At 41.2% G+C, this 21,194-nt stretch overlaps 1 protein-coding gene across 1 annotated transcript in view; it reads right to left on the bottom strand.

The window, feature by feature from the left end:
- The window catches only part of cfap99 (cilia and flagella associated protein 99), a 104,028-nt gene that overhangs the window by 6,619 nt on the left and 76,215 nt on the right, over nt 1-21,194 (bottom strand). Inside the window, exons 8-11 of the mRNA XM_060847287.1 lie at nt 19,344-19,427; nt 9,971-10,059; nt 4,071-4,275; nt 2,942-3,083 (exon numbers count right to left, since the gene is read on the bottom strand). Of these exons, the coding sequence (XP_060703270.1) occupies nt 2,942-3,083; nt 4,071-4,275; nt 9,971-10,059; nt 19,344-19,427 (520 nt within the window). The remainder of the gene's footprint in view (nt 1-2,941; nt 3,084-4,070; nt 4,276-9,970; nt 10,060-19,343; nt 19,428-21,194) is intronic.

Here is a 21,194-nt window from a genome sequence, read left to right as displayed (position 1 = left end):
AATGTATGCACAAAACTACATATCAGGCAGTTCTGTGATCATACATCTTTCATCAACACAAATTGGCTGTAACACTATTGGGTGAATAGGGAATGCTTTTCCAAAACATGAATTTTTTAAACTGTGTGTTGGTCATAACAATTGCATCGCCGACACTTGAAGTGTATTTGTATTGCACAATTTTTTGTATAGTGTGGGGTTGCACAAGCACACAACTTCAGTAGCGTGTATAGCAGAACTACCTGTACTGTTCTGTTTGAGGAAAATCACTCATAAATTATTCTTTTGTCTTATCTGTAATTGTTTTAATCTTAGTACCTATAATTTATTATCAAAAATTTGATCTTATTTTCCCTACAAGGAGACTTCAATAATAACTTGTTTCAAAAAGTGACTTAAAAAAAAGCTCAGCTGTGGGTCTACTTTAACCAATTAAGTAGGGGCCTTTACGAGTCATATTAATCCACAGTTCACTGATCACTGTGGTGCTTGTGACATAATTTTGCTACAGATAAACATAGAAAATACTTGAAATACTGAATAGGTGAGGCAGCAATTTTGCCAAGTTAAATTAAATCCAAATTAAATATTAAGACTGAAGCCATGATCTTTGCAATTTTCCATAAATGCCATACTAATTAGAGCTGATTTCATCAATACAAACGGGAACTGATAACAAAATTGCAGATGTATGATTTATATTAACCAAAACCTTCTAGATTCAGGAACTAGGCCTTTGAATTCTAAAGCTGTAAACACTGCAAATATTTAAGAAAGGAGGTAGCTCCAGGTAATTACAGACCTGTCAGTTTAACATCAAATATCAGAATCTTACTGGAATTTCATAGCAGTGACTAACTACTTGGTCCAGTAGGATCTGACCAAATAAAAGCAGGAATTTGTGCAGAGTAGGTTATGTCAAGTGTCCTTATTTTTTTGAGGAGTAGAAAGGTGATTTTCAATGGTTGATTACATGCAATTGTAAAAGCATTGAATGCACAAGCATTATAATCAAAATAAGAGCATATGCAATTATTAGTAGTTTTGAGGCATAGAAGGCAGGAATAAAGGATCCAAGTGACAAGTGGTATTTCTCAGGAACATATTCTTTATATAACCAACTTAGCCAAAGGAATAAAATTTCCAAAGCTGTTATTAGACTTGAAATGTTTCTCAGTCCACAGAAGATGCAGAGTTTCTCCAGCACTTCCTGTTTTCATTCATGTTCTGTTACTGTGATCCGACTGCTTGGCTTTTATTTAGGGAATAGAGAGTTAGATTGTTGTTTGCTGTCCCCCAATTTGAGTATGAAGTCTACAGATGGCTGTCAATTTCTGCCATGGGCCTTCATGAAACTGAACAGGTCAATTCCTAATTCCCAGTCTTTGGATATCCAGGTTCGCATATTGGAGCAAATTAGGAGAGGCATTTGGATGTACAGATGGGAGGAGCAAGTTCCGAAAACATATGAGCAAGCTAAGTGAGTCAAAATAGTTCAGGGTGCACTTTCAGCTCCCTTGGTGACAGCTGATTAAGAAAATTGATTTTTGAATGTATTGTATAAAACAGAGTGTTGTCAGCCTGGCAGGCCTCATTGGAAAATTATAGGCACATTCCAGGATCTTCCAGGATTGCTCTTTTAAGACACTTCCTTGAAAAAAAATCTTGAACTTCTTGTGGTTAGATATACCTTTTCCAGAATACCAAATTCCTATGCTGTACACTTTTTAACCACTGCTTCTTCTACCTTTCAGAGTCACTTGCTAAATTTCTATCTTCTTTTCCCTGCTCTGAATTTACCGTAGGTTCCTATCCCCCTCCTACTCTTGTTTAAACCCTTCCCAACAGCACTAGCAAATCTCCCTGCAAGGATGTTTCTCCTGGTCTGGTTCAGATGTGCACCATCTGACCTTCTCCAGAAGTGGTCTCAATGGTCCCTCTTTCCTGTACCAGCTTTTCAGCTACATGTTGAATCAGTCATTTCTCCGATTTCTACGCACACCAGCACATAGGACTGCAAGTAACAGAAAGTTACTGTTTTGAGGTCCTGCCTTTCAATTTCCTACCTAGCTCCTTTAAATTTGCTTTCAGAATCTCATCTCAAATTCTACTTAAGTCAGTACCAATAAATGGCCCATGATTTCTGATGATTCACAATATAACACTTGTAATACTTAAGATATTCTATTAGGTACCTATTCTAATAGGTACTCTATTAGCCTTGATGAGAGGCCTGTACAATGCTATGTTATGGTGAATATTGGCCGCATGAGTGTGAGGTAGCAGAGAGAAGATAGCGGTATTTACCCTTGCAGGATGCAGAAAATCACTGACCCTCTGCCTGCACCGCTGAGTGTCCTGAACAGCCCTGACTTGGGCTCCATTTTGAGTCCAGGCTAGCTTGATCTGGTGGTGTGGCCTCTTGTGACAATCCACAGGAGAAAAGACAACCCTTTTCTCGAACAGCCTGTCCAGCAAGACTCCAGGATGCTGTCCGCAAGGACAGTAAGCTTTCCTGTCCAGTAAGTCATGTTCTCAATGAAAAAAATCACCACAGTGCAAAGAGTAGGCCCTAGCATACAGTGTCTAAAGTGATCTGCAGATCCATTTCAAATGTGGGACTAGTGGCATGAACATCAAAATGGTCCAGCAGTTCTGAGTACCTCCAGCCATGTGATTTCCTGAGAAAGGTGCCTATGACCCTGGTTATAATCAGGTAAAGAGCAGAACATTGCATGACAAAAGTTGCTATGAACTATGACAGACAAGGTAGCATAAATCTCACTTGACATAATTCCAACTATGTTCCAGCATGTTTGCGAATTACCGCTGCTCTTTGGTGTACAAAAGTCTCTTGAAAAGCCTTGAAAGGGAGTATGAATTTTAAAAAGGGGGAAACCCATAGCATTCCACACAATGGACATTTTTTTACACCACATACCCATCTTCTGTTTATCTTCCAGTATTTTCAGTTTTTGCTGCTTTGTGTTGTGACGCCCTTTTGTCACCCGCTCCACCAGTTCTTTTGCCTCCTTCTCTTCCTGAAGTCGCTTCTCTGCATGTTTCTGCATCATTTTTGCTACCTGAAATGACAGATGGTTCAGTTATATAAAAGACCTGAAGCAAAAACAGAAATTGCTGGAAAAGCTCAGTAGATCTGGCAGCATTTGTGGAGAGAATGCAGAATTCACGTTTCAGGTCCAGTGACTCTTCACCAGAACTGATTTGAGTAAGCTCAGTTTCATTTGTTCAAATCAGCAGATTTGAGAAAAAGATTTGTGTTACATAAGATGTGCAGAGTCATAGTATTTTGCAAGTTCATTTTTGTGGCACTTGAAACTATTGGAGTTTATAAATTACTCTTGCGTTACAGACAAATATAGAGGAATTCCAGTTTATCTGTGCTAGTCACTTAATTAAGAAATCAGATCATACAGATTCAGAGACTGAAGCATATTTAAATATTTTAGTCATAATTGAGTATACTGATTTAAAGTTACTGACAGGAGTTGTTGAGAGAGGGACAGAGGTTGGAATCTTCCCTTCCTGAGAAATAGCAGTCAACTGGAGATCCCTGACAACTACTTGACAACCACCAGGGTATCTGATCAGCACAAGATCTGGTGGGCTTTCAGGTTTGTGAGTGAAGAGGGTTGTGCTGTAGTTTAATAATTGTGAGTTGTTGTCTTATTTGCAAGATAAAGCTGTGACAAAATGTGTCTCTCTTCTGCAATAAAAAAAGAAAACTGTGATGGAGTGTAGGGAATGATAGATGAAATAAAAGACGTAATTGTCATGATGAAAGAAGATAATAGTACAAGCAAAGAAACATAAAGGTTGAGAGGAGGTGTAAATGGGCAAAAGTCCACACATGACCAACAGCTGCTGTCTATGCACACAAAAAAATACTAGAAGAGAGAAAAAGTATGGGGCAGAGGTTACTATATGAAATTGTCGGTCTGAATGATGAGCCAAGATTTTTTATTTATTTTTATTGTGTTTTGTAACAAATATCCATAAAGTTCTAAAGTGGTAGTAGATTAACATATTGCAACAATGTAACTCCATACCTCCTCTTTCTGCAGAGCTGCATTCCTCTTGTTCTCCTCAATTCTTGCTTCCCGTGCCAGGATTGCATCTTCCAAGAGAATCTTGTTTTCAAGGCAACGGCGTTGTGCATCAGTCAATTGTTGTTCCATTAACTCAGTGTCCTTTTTCCTCAGCATTTCTTCAAATTTGGAAGGATCATAACCTCCTTCAATTAGATTGTTAATTCTGGAACGGTCACATTAGAAACAGTTGTTAAGGTTTTAATGGTAATCCTTTTTAATTTTAGGAATTGGCTTCATTCTACAGTACGTATTTTTTTTAATGATATGTGATCTTCTCCAGCAATACCACTGTTCTATTTGGATCACATGGTTTAACTACAAAGCTGGTGTTGATCAACCTACTTCTAGAAAGCCTCACTGTAGAACTATAGACATTTACAGTTATATTCCTGGTGATTTTACAGTTATATTCCTGGTGATTTTTCTTTGTTTCGATTTCTTCATTGTTTGACAGCGTTGGCACTTGTCCACTATTATTAAAACATATGTTAGCATCCTTCAGTATCATTTCCCTCCATATTTCCAGAACCACCTCAAGAAAGTGCTTGACTATGCTTGAGATATTTTTCTCAGTGTTAATGGCATTATGTAACTGTTCATGGTTATTGTTATTTGCTACTGAAATTAATCTTCAAGGAATCTTCTGTCAGCTAGTTGGTGTTGACAAATTCAAGGGTTGCAAAGGTCACATTATTAGGTTGATCATAGAAATATCTGCACAGTAGATTAATTGAAGAAAGTGAGGACTGCAGATGCTGGAGAGTCGAAAAGAGTGGTGCTGAAAAAGGACAGGTCAGGCAGCATCCAAGGAGATGAATAGGAGAGATGAATAGGAGATGGGGGTGGGGATGGGGCTGTGAGGAAGGGAGGTGGGAAGGCGATAGGTGGATGTGGGTGGGGGACAATTTTGATAGGTCAGTGAGGAGGGTGGAGTGGAAAAGAGAAAAGGAAGATGGACAGGTGGGACAGGTCAAGAGGGCAGCCTCACCCTTCCTATTTATCTCTCATCCTCCATCCCCCTCCACATTCCTGATGAAGGGCTTATGTCTGAAACATCAATTCTTCTGCTCCTGGGATGCTGCCTGACCTGCCGTGCTTTTCCAGCAACACCTTTTCGACAGTAAATTATTTGGCCAGTTGTGCCAATTCACTTCTAAATATGCCTAATAAATTTGTCTCCATCACCCTTTAAAATAATGCATTGCAGATCACAACAACTCACTGTGTAAAACTGTATTTTGCCTCTTGTGCCAGTTATCTTACATCTGTGTCTATGGGGTGGTAGTTCTATGCCATTGAAAATAATTCTCAATTTATTCAATTAATATAATTCATGATTTTCAACAAATTAATCAATTCTCTTCAACCTACACCACTTGAAGGAGAACTACTGCCAATTGTGCAGTCTCTTGACATAACTTGCTTTGGAAAAACAGGTTTAAGTACTGTTTGGCTCTAACAATGACAATCTATTCTGATACATTATTGTCATCATTATTTCAACATTCCAATGAAGCCCAATGCAAGCCTAACTAACAGAGGATACAGTGGTCTAGTGGTAATGTCATTGGCTAATAATGTTTGGGGAGACATGGTTCAAATCCCACCAATTTGAATTGGCGAATCTCTCCCCCATAAAAATCCGAGAATAATAAATCTACCCTAATTTCAATTGTTGTTAAAAACACTCAGTTCACTGTCCTTTACAGAAGGAAATCTGCCTACATACAATATGTTTGACTCTTCACTGCCCTCTGATTAGGGATGGATAATAAATGCTGGCTATCCAGCAAAGCCCATATCCCATGAGTGAATAAAAAACTATCTTATCTCTTGATGTGGTACTGCACAGCCCCTGGACCCAACATTTGACCTCAGCATCTTCAAATCATGTAATCTGTCCTCCATTTTAATTTCCAATTCCACAAAATGCCAGTCTATGTCTTTTTTTTTCATGATTTGCTTTCAGGCAGAGCTGTCCTTTAATCTGACATTAAGAGGGTGTCATCAGCAGTGCTGTCAAGCAGCAGCTGCTCAGCAATAATGGTCACTGTTGCCCAGTTTGGGTTCTACAGGTCATTCAGCTCCTGACTTCATTACAGCCTTGGTTTAAACATGGACAAAACAGCTAAATTCCAGGGGTGAAGTGAGAGTAACAGCCCTTGACATCAAGGCTGCATTCAATCAAGTGTGGCATCCAGGTGCCTAAACAAAATTGGATTCAATGGAAATCAAGATGGGGGTGGAAACTCTCCCCTGGAATGATACCAGGCAGATAGAAAGATGGTTATGGTTGCTCAATTGCAGGACATCTTTGCAGGAGTTTTTCACAGCGTGGCATGGTGGCTCAGAGATTAACACATGCCTCTCAGCGCCAGGGATCCAAGTTTGATTCCAGCCTTAGGTGTCTGGCTGTTTGGAGCTTGCATGTTCTCCCATTTCTGTAGGTTAGGTGAATTGGTCATACTGAATTGTCCTGTAATGTCCAGGGACATGCAGGCTAAGTGGATTAGCCATGGTAAATAGAGGGTTACAGGAATAAGATGCAGGCTCAAGAGGCTGAATAGCCTCTGTTTGCCCTGTAAGGTTTCTATGATTGGAGAGTAGTGTCCTAGGCCTAACCATCTTCAGCTGCTTTGTCAATGACCTTTCCTCCAACGTAAAGTAAGAAGTGGAGATGTTTGCTGATGATTGCTCAATGATCAGCACCATTTGTGACTCCTCCGTGAGTCCATGCTCAAATGTAACAACATCTGGACAATATCCAGGCTTGGGCTGACCAGTGGCAATAACATTCACATTACACAAATGCCAGGCTACTACATCTCCTCTAAGAGTCAATCTAACCACTGCCACTTGAGATTCAATGATGTTACAACATTGTATACCCCTCTATCAACATACTGGGCTACCATTGAGCAGAAACTCAACTGGACTCACCACATAAACACAGTGGCTACAAGAACAGGTCAAAGGCTAGGAATATTGTGATGAGTAACTCACCTCCTGACTCCTCAAAGTCTGTCCACCATCTACAAGGCACAAGTCAAGTGTGTGGGGGAATAATTCCCATTTCCCCAGATGGATGGAGCTTCATTGGGTCAACATCCTGGAATTCCCTTCCTAAGGGCATTGTGAGTCAATGTATAGTACATGGATTGAATCAGACTGGAAAGTGGCAAATAGAACTCTTCAAGAAGTGAGGGAGACAGAAGACAGAAAACTATGGGCCAAATGATGTTTGTCATGGGGAAGGTGTTAGAATCAGTCATTAGAAATCAGCAAAGAGCAGAAGAGTGCATTTCCTGGATCAGAAATAAGATGCGAGTGAATTGACTCCTCAATTTTGCACAGGTTTTCTCAGCAACAAACACATATCTTAAGTTCTGTTGGAATGAATGTTGGCAGCTGAGGAGCAGCAAACATGTCCTGACCAAGGTATTTCACAGCTGTTAGGGAGTATATAAGTGGGATGTCAGTCGTGGACTGACAGGACAACTTTGAGAAAGAAGATCCACTGTTCTTCTTTCAAATAGCACACATTTGCTGTGTTGGAAGGCTATCCAAAGAAGGGTCAGGACCACAAATGAGGTTTGTGAAATTTTGGGTTTGTGAACTCCAAAGGAGCAACAGTTGAATCCCTGTTTCCCCTTGCTTGAATCAATTTTCTCCCCCTATCCTATTGCACACCAATGACAGTTTGCAAGCCTCTCAGCAGAGTGACAGTTGGAACAAGTTTTGGAAGCAAATCTGCTCAGTGACAATAGCAAGTGAACTGTTCTTTTGCAAGCAAAACAAATTGCTGAAAAAAACTCAGCAGGTTTGGCTGCATCTGTGGAGAGAAATCAGAGTTAACACTTTGGGTCCAAATAACCCTTCTTAACTCAATTCCACATCTCTTCCAGGTACGTCCACTTTGAAGAAGTTCTGCTCCTCTCTCAAAGATTTCTGTTAACAAGAGTATTGGATCTGCAACATTAACTCTGTTTTTTTTTCTCCACAGATGCTGCCAGACCTGCAGTTTTGGGTTGAGTGACCTTTCCTCAAAACTCCACTTCTCTCCACAGATGCTGCCACACCTGCTGAGTTTTTCCAGCAATTTTTGTTTTTGTTTCTAATTTACAGCATCTGCAGGTCTTTTGGTTTGAAGTTAGCAAGTGATTGGTTGGGAACATTGGAACTGCCAGATGGGAAAAGAGTAAGATCCATCAATTCTTTCTTCCCCCAACTGTGTAGTCACATGATATAATAATATAATAATCTTTAATGAGTTGCAACAATCCAGCCTCGTCATTGCATAACAGAGCTTTCAGCTGTGATTGGACACATTCCGAATGTCTTGGCTCCAGCTACCCTGTCAGCACTGTACCCAAAATGCAGCAGCTTGACAGTTAGCTTCAACAGGTGGAAGGTGAGCCAGAGCCACTTTGACCAGAGGGAGTAAATTAAAACCATCCCTGTGTTTTGTTTGTGTCTAAGTGCCATCTTTTCAAACTGACTGAGATTTAGTTGGACAGTGTCATTACTTTTGATGGCAGCTTTGAAACCTCTCAAATTGGAACTGTGCCACACAAACAGGTTCAGTGCTGAATTTGCTGATTTTTCAACCAAGTATTTTGCAGAGCTGAAATTGTCCTTGGCTGTCCTAATTTCAAAGGCTAAAACAAAACATCTGCATTTCAACTCCTGACTGCAGTCAAATGACAAGGATTGAAAGCTTTGGTTGAGCATACTTTTGAGAGGTTTAATCACATGGCCTCCTGTCTCCAACAACTCCAACTTCCTCTTCAATAGATAAAGTCTATTCTTCAAAAATACAAGGTGTTGCAAATTACATAAATTGTTACAAATTTTTTAGATTAGATTACTTACAGTGTGGAAACAGGCCCTTCGGCCCAGCAAGTCCACACCGACCTGCCGAAGCACAACCCACCCATACCCCTACACTGAACACTACGGGCAATTTAGCATGGCCAATTCACCTGGCCCGCACATCCTTGGACTGTGGGAGGAAACCGGAGCACCCGGAGGAAACCCACGCAGACACGGGGAGAATGTGCAAACACCACACAGTCACCTGAGTCGGGAATTGAACCCGGGTCTCTGGCGCTGTGAGGCAGCAGTGCTAACCACTGTGCCACCGTGCCACCCAAGTTATTTAATGAACATAAACTGGGATATTTCATTTCTCATGAGTGTGTGGGGAGTGGGCATCTTCAAGGGTGTTAGACCTCCTGCCCCTACCAGCAGGAAATTCCACCAGATCCAGTACCACTCCACCAATTAAGTGAAGACCCCAGAGGCTGACTGGCCAATCAGATCCCAGGACAGCAATGTCCTACACCACCTGAAGCTGCTGGCGAATCAGATACAGGTAGCTACTGGTAGGTTGTGTTCAGATGGAGTATCAGCTATGATAATTTTGAATGATACCAAGTTATAGTTCAACAGGTTTATTTAAAATCACAAGCTTTTAGAGCACTGCTACTTTCTTGTTTCGCCTGACGAAGGAGCATTGCTCCGAAAGTGTGTGATTTTAAATAATCCGGTGAGATGATAACCTGGTGTCATGTGACTTCTGACTTTGTCCACCCCAGTGTAACACCAGCACCTCCACACCAGAATTTTGAATGGCAGAGCTGGCTCCAAGGCTTAGTCCTGCTCCTAGTTTTAATGTTTCTACATCATAAAAGCTCACCTGGTTCACAAATGACCTTTAAGAATGGAAGCTGCATCCTGCCAAGCTATTTGGTTCAAGGACAATTAAGGATCGGCAGCAATGCTGGCCTTGTCAATGATGCCCACCAGCTGTGAACAAATAACAAACAAAAACTGAAGAGATAGTGAAGGTGCTGTACCTTTCCAGTTCTTTCTTCACTCTCCGTTCGTAGAGAACATTCTCCCTCAGGATGGCTGCTGTGTTCAATTTTATTGGAAGATTTTCCATCTATTTGGTGGGACAAAAAGGATGTACTGTTCAACTGACTAATTCCTGCTTCATTGTAATTAAAATTTACCAGGTGCATACCATGGCTACAACAGTATTCCTGACTGACAAACATCACCTTCATTGAAAGAGATAAAGTGGTCTGCAAATCCAGGCATGAAAACAAAGTGAAAAATAGAAGTTTCAGGTTTATAATTTGATCAAAGTTATCTGATGTGGGTCAAATCTTGATGAAGCAGAGCATCTCATAAACTTCCTCCTGCATCCTTCAGCTTGATTTTTTTTAAATATACCTTAACTTTGCTGCAAATGCTGACTGATAATAGCATAGCCAAGGCAATGGGGCATCTCAGACCTCATTGAATGATTGGACCTGTAGTGTACCTCCTGAATCAAGTAAAGAAAAGGATACAGAAAGAAACAGAAATGACAGAGAGATTTGTTGAATAGTGTGGGATGATGACCAGTAATCAAGCACCAGAGGAGAAAGAAAGAGAGGGGGAAGAAAGGTTGGATTAAGAGAGAGAAAGAGAAAAGATGCCGGAAAAAAATAGTTAGAAATGTCAATACAAGACTTCTTAAAATCTATAACAACCGTATGTTGGAATAAGACTTGGCAGTTTATACTGAATCCTTTGAGATTGCATCTCAACTTTATTCAGCTCATTTAACTGGAAAACAATGTACAAATCCAACAGATTTTTAAATTTCTCAGGGAGGGTATGGACGTAATGGCAAACCAAGTGGAGGAGTGATGTAAATCAACAGGTAAAGACTGGAAATTTATAATTTGTGGCACATCTCTTCAGGGGGATTTGCATACTAACAGCATTTCAATTGTTATTACACCATTATATGCCCATGAGGATTTAATTCAGAAATATATTAACATTTTATAACTATCCTCCCAAGTCACTGATAACATTATCATCTCAAAAACCATTTTTGATACCTGCTATTATTATTTCAAATGTATATCTCTCTATTTAACACAGAGATTCTTATCAAAGTTTTGGTTTAATTTAAGAAGTGGTAGTGTGAGTATTAATATCAATCCAGATGCCAACTGCCAGTGTGACCAACAACAGGTCTGATGTATCATCATCTATGAAGTTAACTCACACTTGCAAATTCAAGGCTGTTGCAAGTTTTTATGGTTTAGCGAGAGATGATCTGCAATTAATAGACAGGAAATGTTACATTCATTTCTTAACTATGCACAACTATGGGTTTCCTGTAACATTGAGCATAGATAATCAAATAATACCTTTCTGTCTCTTTCACCTATGTGTGTGGGAGGGATGAGGCGAGCTGAAGGCTAATTGTAGGCAGGTTGTTGGTGTTTGAAGAGCAGTGCAGCTGGCTGGAGCCTTCCTGCCTCTACAAGAAACTTGGAAATGAGAAATCCTAATGGTGGTGAATGAAACTGCGCCCCCCACCCCCACCCCCTCACCCCACTCCTCAAGCAACAGCACCCTGAGCTGAACAGATTTGATGCTGACTCCTGTTCCAGTCTTGACAGAGACAAGCAAACCTTTTAAAAATAACTTTAAGCCAAGTTATTTACTAAAAGAACAAAGCCATCATGTTTGGTCACCTAGTGCAGAGGAGGGTGGGAAGAGGGGAATACTTCCAGTGGGTGTTGCTAAGGTGGCTATTAATAGTTGTAGGTACTGTGCTGTGTACAAGGTCATTAAACTTGACTGTCTGCCTCTCCTTTGTGGTTATGATTGTATGTGTATGTCCCTGGAGAAGGAGCATGTGGCTCCCCACGGTAAACTTGAGGCTTTCTGAGGAAGCCACAAGGATGGAGTGCATAATTTCCTCCGAAACAGTATTTTGATTCAAACCTTTTAAGTTTCTTTGTGAATTTGTTTTATGGTAGTACCGTGTCCCCTTTCAGGCTTTTAAAATAAGTTAATTAGTTAATTAAGTTAACATGATTGACTTTTTAAACAAAGATTTTATTATAGAGTCATCCAGTTGTTTATTCTGTGGTGCTGTGGAGTCCCTGGATGATGGACGTAATAGTTGTGGATGTTTGCACCTCTTTTTAGTTACTTGAAACATCTTTTGTTGTGCTTTTGGTTATACTCAGTCCTATGCTCCTGGTCTTGATGCATCTAGTACAGAGGGTTATGGGCAACTTGGAGAACATTCTTGTGGGTCTAATTCTAAGCCCAGCCTATTGGCTATTAACAAGTCTGGGCAGTGGGCAGTGGAGGGGGTCATAGCTGCCAACTGTCTGCCCCTATTCAGCGGCTACTTTTGTGTCCTTATAAAGGGAGCACATGGTCTCCATTAAACACTCAATGCTTTTAGAGAGAGGTGGGCACCACAGCTTTGATATTCTCCCTCAACTTTGATATTCCATTGCCCTCAGCAAGCTTTGCATGTAAATTAGGTAATTGAAAGTATGGGTGATTTAGTGTTGTCCATAATAGATGAAAAATAGCAAGGGTGATTTGGCAGTGGGAAGAAAAATCGGTCATGTGTAATGTCTCTTTTGGATATGAAGAAGAGAAATAGCTAAAGAGTCATAAGGGCTCTTGTGTCAGAGTGGTAGTGTTCCTATCTCGAGAAAACAAGGCCAAAATTCAGGTCCTACTTGCTCCAGTGATTTTGCAATATTATCTCTGAATAGGTTGATTAAAAAATTATCTTCAGATTACTCCTGCTCAGTACTGGGCTGATTATTGCTCTGTTTGATGCTTGAACATTAGAACTCGAAGCAGGAGCAGGCCATTCAGCTCCTTGAACCTCATCCACTATTGAATAAGATCATAGCTGATCTCATCATAGTCTCAATTCTATTTTCCTATTCTTCACAATCTTCCAATCCATTAAAACTTAAAAATCTGTCTATCCCCTCCTTAAATTCACTCAGTGTCCCAGCATCCACCACACTCTGCGAGAGTGAATTCCAATGATTTATGACTCTTTGAGAGAAGTAATTCCTCCTCATCTCGGTTTTAAATTTGCTACCCCTCATCCCAAAACAATGACCTCTCATTCTAGTTTCCCACATGAGGAAATTTCCTTTCCATGTCTACCTTTTCAATCCCCTTTTGCATCTCACATTCAGCAATTAGATCTCCCCTCAATCTTCTAAAACTGTAGGGAGTATCGGCCTAAACTGCTCAGTCTCTCTTTCTCAGACAAACCCCTGATCTCTGGAATCATCTAGTGAACTTCTTTTGAACTGCCTCCAATGCAACTAAATCCCTTTTTAAATAAGAAGGCCAAAACTGTAAGCAATCCTCCAACTGCAGTCTTACTAATGCCGTGGACAGTTGCAGCAACACTTCTCTACTTTCATACTCTATGCTTTAGCAATAAATGCCAAAGTTCATTTGCCTGCCTTATTACCTGCTGTACCTGCATACCAGTTTTCTGAAATTCATGCACAAGGACACCCAGATCCCACTGCACTGAAGCAAGCACTCTGAAATTTTCTTCCATTTAGATAATAAGTTGTTTTTCCATTCTTCTGTTCAAAATGGATAATGTCTCATTTATCCATATTAAACTACATCTGCCAAATTTTGACCCATTTGCCTAATCTATCCATATCCATTGTAAATATCTTATTTCTTTATTGTAACTTAGTTTCCCACCTAATTTAGTGTCACCTGCAAATTTGGCTACAGTATATTCTATCCTGCATGAACACAGATTTCAATCTCAACTGACTCTCTGCACATTTATTTTAACCAACCTGTTTAGATACAGTATGTCACAAACTGGGTGCAAGTGGAATTTTAATCCCATCCTCCTGGCTCAGAGATAGGGACACTGCCACAAGAGCTCTTATTAATCCACAGTAAATATTTTTCTAATCAACCTGTTAAGAGACGTTATTATACCCTGTGGAGCACGTGAGACCTGAACCTGTGTCTTCTAGCCTAGAACTACTGACTCTTTATAAATATTTTCAACCATATGCAGATTGATAAACCCACCCCTCACCCCTGTGAAACCTGGGTGTTGACAGGTTAGAGTTGGTTCATATTGCTCGCTAAACCTTCTACCTGCTCCCAGTCCTATGAGCTCAGCTGTATATCAGAAACAAAATTGCTGGAAAAGCTTAGCAAGTCTGGCAGCATCTGTGAAGAGTAATCAGACTTCATGTTTGGGTCAAGTGACCCTTCCTCAAAACAGTTCTTTTCCATTTTGTGTCTATTTCTTGCTGATAGCTGTTAGCAGATTGAGCTTCATAGAGTGTACACTTTGTTCCAGTGCTTTCACTGACCGAGGCAGCTCAATCCTGAATAAGAAGAATAAATACCTCCAAGAGGCATTCCTGCTTGAATGCAACAAGCACAGGTAGAAGAGTCCTTGAAGGATACAACGGAGCTAACTCCTTATAATCAATCGCAATAGTTCACTGGAAAGAAATAAGACATCTTTTAAACACTCTAGTTTCTTTAGGATAAGGAAGAAAAGGGGGACAACCACATTTTTTTCCCATATCCAGAAGTGCTCTGACCCACAACTTTCCCACTGCCAAATCACCATGGCATTGTTTTTTCCAACTACTAACCATCATCACCACCAGTAAATCACCTGTAACATCAATTAGAGGGAGCACCATCTTAACATTGCAGACGATCAGGTGACTATGTGACATTTGCCTCTCATTGCTTTAAGCTAAAAGAGTGGTGCAGATCTGCAACTCTCTTCTCCAACAGCCACTGGATGTTGATCAAATTGACATTTTCAACAGTGCGATTCATAGTGTTTTGTTCTGTAAATGTATGAAGGCCTAAGGAGCAATGACAGGTAAATGAAGTTTGGTATCTATCAAGGGGATAATGTCATAGAGATGTACAGCATGGAAACAGACCCTTTGGTCCAACCCATCCATGCCGGCCAGATATCCCAACCCAATCTCGTCCCACCTGCCAGCACCCGGCCCATATCCCTCCAAACCCTTCCTGTTCATATACCCATCCAAATGCCTCTTAAATGTTGCAATTGTACCAGCCTCCACCAATTCCTCTGGCAGCTCATTCCATACACGTACCACCCTCTGTGTGAAAAAGTTGCCCCTCAGGTCTCTTTTATATCTTTCCCCTCTCACCCTAAACCTATGCACTCTAGTTCTGGACTCCCCAACCCCAGGGAAAAGACTTTAACTATTTATCCTATCCATGCCCCTTATAGTTTTGTAAACCTCTATAATGTCATCCCTCAGCCTCCGACGCTCCAGGAAAAACAGTCCCAGCCTGTTCAGTCTCTCCCTGTAGCTCAGATCCTCCAAACCTGGCAACATCCTTGTAAATCTTTTCTGAACCCACCTATTCCTAAGTCCCTGTTGTTCCATGGCTCCCTACTCATAAACCGTAACTGGGTGACTTCATTTTAATGCTTGGGAAAGCTGTGTCTCTCTAATGAATCAATACATGACTTGAGCAGCTGCCAGATAATTGAGGAAACAGTTTATAAAGCACCTTCTCAGCTAAATACGATCCAAGTCCATTGCGAAATGAATCCATCCATCACAAGCCTCTTCAGCAATTAATTCAGCTCATTACCTTTCTCACCGGCATCTTTGAATGAAGGACTCTGGAGCAGCCAATAGAGGACACGGCTGGGACAATGGTCTAACACTTGGCACACCTCCCAGAATTGCCAACTCACTTAAAGTGCCAGCACGGTGGCTCAATGGTTAGCATTGCTGCCATTCTTGATGAAGGGCTTTTGCCTGAAATGTTGATTTTCCTGCTCCTCAGATGCTGTGCTTTTCCAGCACCACTCTAATCTAGACTGCTGCCTCACAGCACCAGGGACCCAGGTTCAATTCCACCCTTGGGTGACTGTCTGTGTAGAGTTTGCACATTCTCCCTGTGTCTGTGTGGGTTTCCTCTCACAATCCAAAGGTGTGCAGGTTAAGTGAATTGGCCACTCTAAATTGCCATAGTGTTTCGGGATGTGTAGGTTAGGTGCATTAGTCAGGGTTTAATGTAGGGGAGTGGTCTGGATGGGTTATTCTTCACAGGGTCAGCATGGACTTGTTGGGCCTAATAGCCTGTTTCCACATTGTAGGGATTCTATGAACCTGGTAGCTTTGACAGCACCGAAAGTGTGGTGCTGGAAAAACACAGCAGGTCAGGCAACATCTGAGGAGCAGGAGAATCGACGTTTGAGGCATAAGAAGGGCTTAAGCCCAAAACGTTGATTCTCGAGCTCCTCGGATGCTGCCTGACCTGCTGTACTTTTCCAGCACCACACTCTTGACTCTGATATCTAGCATCTGCATTCCTCATTTTCTCCCAGCCTTGACAGCACCACCACTTGAGGTGGTCAATATTGAGGCAGTAATCTCAATAGCGTTACTGATAGGGAGACTGCAGCCTGTGTTATGGATCCAGTCAGACCCCCTCAAAACATTTCAACCTTGTAGTTCAGACCCTACCGTTTTTAGTTGTTTTGAGCATGTGTAAAGTGGATATTCCAGGAGTGATGCAGCTGGCCCAACCAATTAGTTTTAAACAAAACAGAATTTATTTGCAAACAAAAGAGAACAGAATACAGAATAACTTAACCTATATGAAAATCTAATAGATTATCTCAACTTAATGATGCTGTTTCAAATACTAGCACCAATCCCCATAAACACCCCTTGGCAAAAAAAGGAAAATCCAAACACAGGGTCTTACAGGACAGATGTCAGAAAGGGGGAAGGATCAGCATGGACCTGCTTCTTTGGCTCCAGCAGCTTCAAAAACTAACTACTTGCTAAAACCAAACCAAACCCAAATAAGATGGGCGGCACGGTGGCACAGTGGTTAGCACTGCTGCCTCACAGCGCCTGTAGACCCGGGTTCAATTCCCGACTCAGGTGACTGACTGTGTGGAGTTTGCACGTTCTCCCCGTGTCTGCGTGGGTTTCCTCCGGGTGCTCCGGTTTCCTCCCACAGTCACAAAGATGTGCGGGTCAGGTGAATTGGCCAAGCTAAAATTGCCCGTAGTGTTAGGTAAGGGGTAAATGTAGGGGTATGGGTGGGTTGCGCTTCGGCGGGTCGGTGTGGACTTGTTGGGCCGAAGGGCCTGTTTCCACACTGTAAGTCTAATCTAATCTAATCTAATAAAGAGATAAAGCTGAGCTGGGAGAACTGGCCACTCCCCTTTCATTGTACAAGTGTTTTTTTTTAAAACTTAAGTTTCTTCAAGTAGATCAACCCCAGACATTTTGGAATCTGTGTCTTTACGACCTCCTGAAAACAAATCAAGTACAATACAACCTTGTTAAAGGAGCAGCATCATCACACCTGGAAGAGATGTTTTATCCTTTTATCCTTCTGGGGGCCAGGCAGGCTGCCTTTGACAGTAAGGGGAGTGTACTCTCCACTCATAGCCCATTTCAGCCAATGGAGTGACTGTAAAGGAGGGACACCATCACCAGGGCTGGCCCACCACAATAAACAGAAACTACTATTTTGAATTTTTTTTAGTGAGAAGATAAAATTGCAAAGAAGAATGGATAAAGACACAGTGTAAAAACACACACATATAACTAGAAAAGTGAAATAAACGGAGAAAGTAATGCTTCGGTGTGCAGAACCATAGCCAGATTCAGTTCAGAGCAGTGCAGGAAGGAAGGATATACTGGTTTTGGAAGGAAAACAGTATAGATTCACCTAAAGGATACCATGATATAAAGAGTTAAATTATAATGACAGCTGACATCAATATGGCTTATACTCCATTATGTTTATAAAGATTGCAATGAGGGTCTTGTGGTGCAGTTGTAGTGTTCCTGTCTCTGAGCCAAAATATCTGGGTTCAAATCTCAGCCTTAAGTTTGTCGTAACATTTCCAAAGAGCTTGATTAAAGGATTGAGGTAATTCAGTTGTGGTTATTAAAATAATAAAAGCATTTATTAGAATAAGTACTAAGAAGCTGTTTTCTGTAGTGCAGAATATGAGGACAAATCTTAAAATTAGTGTTTGGCTTTTCACTTGGAATAACACTTGGAAGGACTTTTCACACCTGGGCCAATCTAAAGGTGGCATTAATTCTCCAGGCAACACACAAAATTAATCTCCTATGGTCCCCTCCTTTGTTTTTAACTTAACCTCTAATTTACAGTCATGTACCCAGGGTTCAGCTTTAACAGTGGTGATTCTCTTCATGTAAAAAATGAGGTCTGCAGATGCTGGAGATCACAGCTGCAAATGTGTTGCTGGTCAAAGCACAGCAGGCCAGGCAGCATCTCAGGAATAGAGAATTCGACGTTTCGAGCATAAGCCCTTCATCAGGAATAAGAGAGAGAGAGCCAAGCAGGCTAAGATAAAAGGTAGGGAGGAGGGACTAGGGGGAGGGGCGATGGAGGTGGGATAGGTGGAAGGAGGTCAAGGTGAGGGTGATAGGCCGGAGTGGGGTGGCCCGGCCTATCACCCTCACCTTGACCTCCTTCCACCGCCCCTCCCCCTAGTCCCTCCTCCCTACCTTTTATCTTAGCCTGCTTGGCTCTCTCTCTCTTATTCCTGATGAAGGGCTTATGCTCGAAACGTCGAATTCTCTATTCCTGAGATGCTGCCTGGCCTGCTGTGCTTTGACCAGCAACACATTTGCAGCTGTGATTCTCTTCATGTCTGACATAGATTGTTCAAGAGTTATTTGACTGTATTGACCAACACAACTAAGCAGCTACCACTCCCTTTCCTTCTCACAGGAATTAATGGGTATCTGACAGTCAGAGGTACTCTGGCAGGCTTCTCCCCTCTTCCATTGAGAGAGCTGAGGACAACGTTGACTTAAAGTTCTGTTTTTTTTTACATTCCCTACAGTGTGGAAACAGGCCCTTCAGCCCCACTTGTCCACACCGACCCTCTGAAGAGTAACCCACCCAGACCCATTTCCCCTAACTAATGCACCTAACTCTATGGGCAATTTAGCATGGCCAATTCACCTAACCTGCACATCTTTGGACTGTGGGAGGAAACCGGAGCACCCGGAGGAAACCCACGCAGACACGGGGAGAATGTGCAAACTCCACACAGACAGTTGCCCGAGGCTGGAATCGAACCCGGGTCCCTGGCACTGTGAGGCAGCAGTGCTAACCAAGTTCCGCTATTAAAATGTAATAATTAACACAAAATATTTCCTATTGTCACTTAAATGAAAATTCATCTAAAGGTTCAATGCAGAGCCCAGTGAAACATTATAGCCTAGAGGTTAGTGTTTGTGGTAACAACATTGAGCTAAATGGTCTGATAGCTCTTAGTTGGTTAAGCAGAGACATTGCCCTTTCTAAAAAAAACTCACCAAGACTTACCATCTGTGCAGGGATGGGTCGTGGTTTTGGAATGGTATATTTCATCTTGGCCTCTTCCTCTTTCTTAATTTCAGACAAAACTCGCTGTCAGGGTTACAAAGAAACACAGGTGGGTAACTATAACAACAGAATATAACTGAAAAATAATTTTGCAAATCTTTGTACATCAGCACAGCGCTCGACTCTAATTCACTTGTGTAGGTGGTCAGAGCAGCTTTCAAAAGGACCACTTTTGCAGTTTGTTAGATTCTATCTTATACAATGTATAATTAAGAGGTTTAGAACAGGTCTATAAATAGAGAATACTTCGCTTGTTAGTTAACAATGAATCACTGCTGAAATTTAAAATGTCTATTTTGGAGGTTATATGGAACTATGTGCACCTTGCGCATGCAGCTTTTAATGGCCACTCAGTTGCACCCACATCAGTGGACTATAGAACAGGTATCCGCAGCTCCACAATTTGGTTGTGAATGTGGAACTGTCAATATGAAGCAGATAGAGATGACAAGACCAAAATGTGAGTGAAATTGAACAGCAATTTGTGAATTTTGAGCCCATCATTATTAACAGTCCAAATCATCATGCTATGAGGTATTTCTAAGATTTTGACCCAGTGACAGTGAAGAAATGGCAATAAGCTTCCAAATGAAGAATGAAGGGTGTCTTAGGGAGAAACTTGAAGATTATTGTACAAAAAAGCAAAGCAAAACTGTAGATGATGGAGATCTGAAACAAAAATCAAAATTTCTGGAGAAACTCAGCAGGTCTGGCATCTTCTGTGGAGAGATAGCAGATGCTGGACATTGCTGCTGCTGCTACTATACATCAATGTTGAAGGGAGTGAATATTTCAGGTGGTGGATAGGGAGCCAACCAAGTAAAGTAATGGATTCTAAATTCTGAGACTCAGTCCCCTTTATTCTATATTACCCCATGAAGCCTCTCAGCATCTTTCCTGTCAGACTCACTCAGATTCTTATATATTTCAAGATGATCTCTTGCTATTTTGCTAAAAACCAGAAAGCACATGAACAAGAATAGACCTTTCAGCCCTCCCTGTATGTTCCAGTATTCAATGAGATCCTGGCTGATCTGTGGCCAAACACTATATATTGGTCTTTGATCCATATCCCCTAATACCTTTCCTTAATCAGAAAACAACTATCTCAGATTTTAAAATTAACAACTGATCTTGCATCAATGCCTTTTTGTGGAAAAGTTCCAAACTTCTTTATGTCCTAAAATCTCCCCTGAATGGTCTGGCCCTAAAACAGACTAGGCCTCCTAGTTCTACAATCCCCAACCAGTGAAAATAGTTCATTTTTATTTACCCTGACTTTTCCTGTTATTATCTTGATGACTTTGAACAGATCACTCCTTAACCTTCTAAATACTACAGAAAACAGGCTTAATTTGAATAATCTCTCCTCATAACTTTTAAAGATCTATTTGACTCAGAGGAGAACGCTTTCATCCTTGGAATCAATAAACTACTTTTTGTCTGATTATTTATGCCCCTCTGATTACAAGTATTGACTAACCTGTTTGACCAAACTGTTGGTCATCTGACCTAATATTTTATGTTGTCCAGAATCATATTTTGTTTAATAAAACTCCTATACAGTGCCTGTGAGAGTTTTGTTATGTTAAAATTGCTGATGAAGAGGAACGGTTCTTAAATGAGAGTGCCATTCTCTAAAGACATGTCCAGGTGATCTGTATCCAAGCCTCTAATATTTTCTGTCAGCTTGGCAGTGGGTATTGTTTATGCTGACTCATAACGCCAGAGACCCAGGTTCGATTCCATCCTCGTGCAGCTGTCAGTATGGAGTTTGCATGTTCTCCCTGT

This window comes from Hemiscyllium ocellatum, chromosome 2 (genome assembly GCF_020745735.1).
Source record: "Hemiscyllium ocellatum isolate sHemOce1 chromosome 2, sHemOce1.pat.X.cur, whole genome shotgun sequence".
NCBI lineage: Eukaryota > Metazoa > Chordata > Chondrichthyes > Orectolobiformes > Hemiscylliidae > Hemiscyllium > Hemiscyllium ocellatum.
The sequence above is the reverse complement of the archived record's forward strand: the minus strand, read 5'-3'. Positions and strand labels throughout refer to the sequence as shown.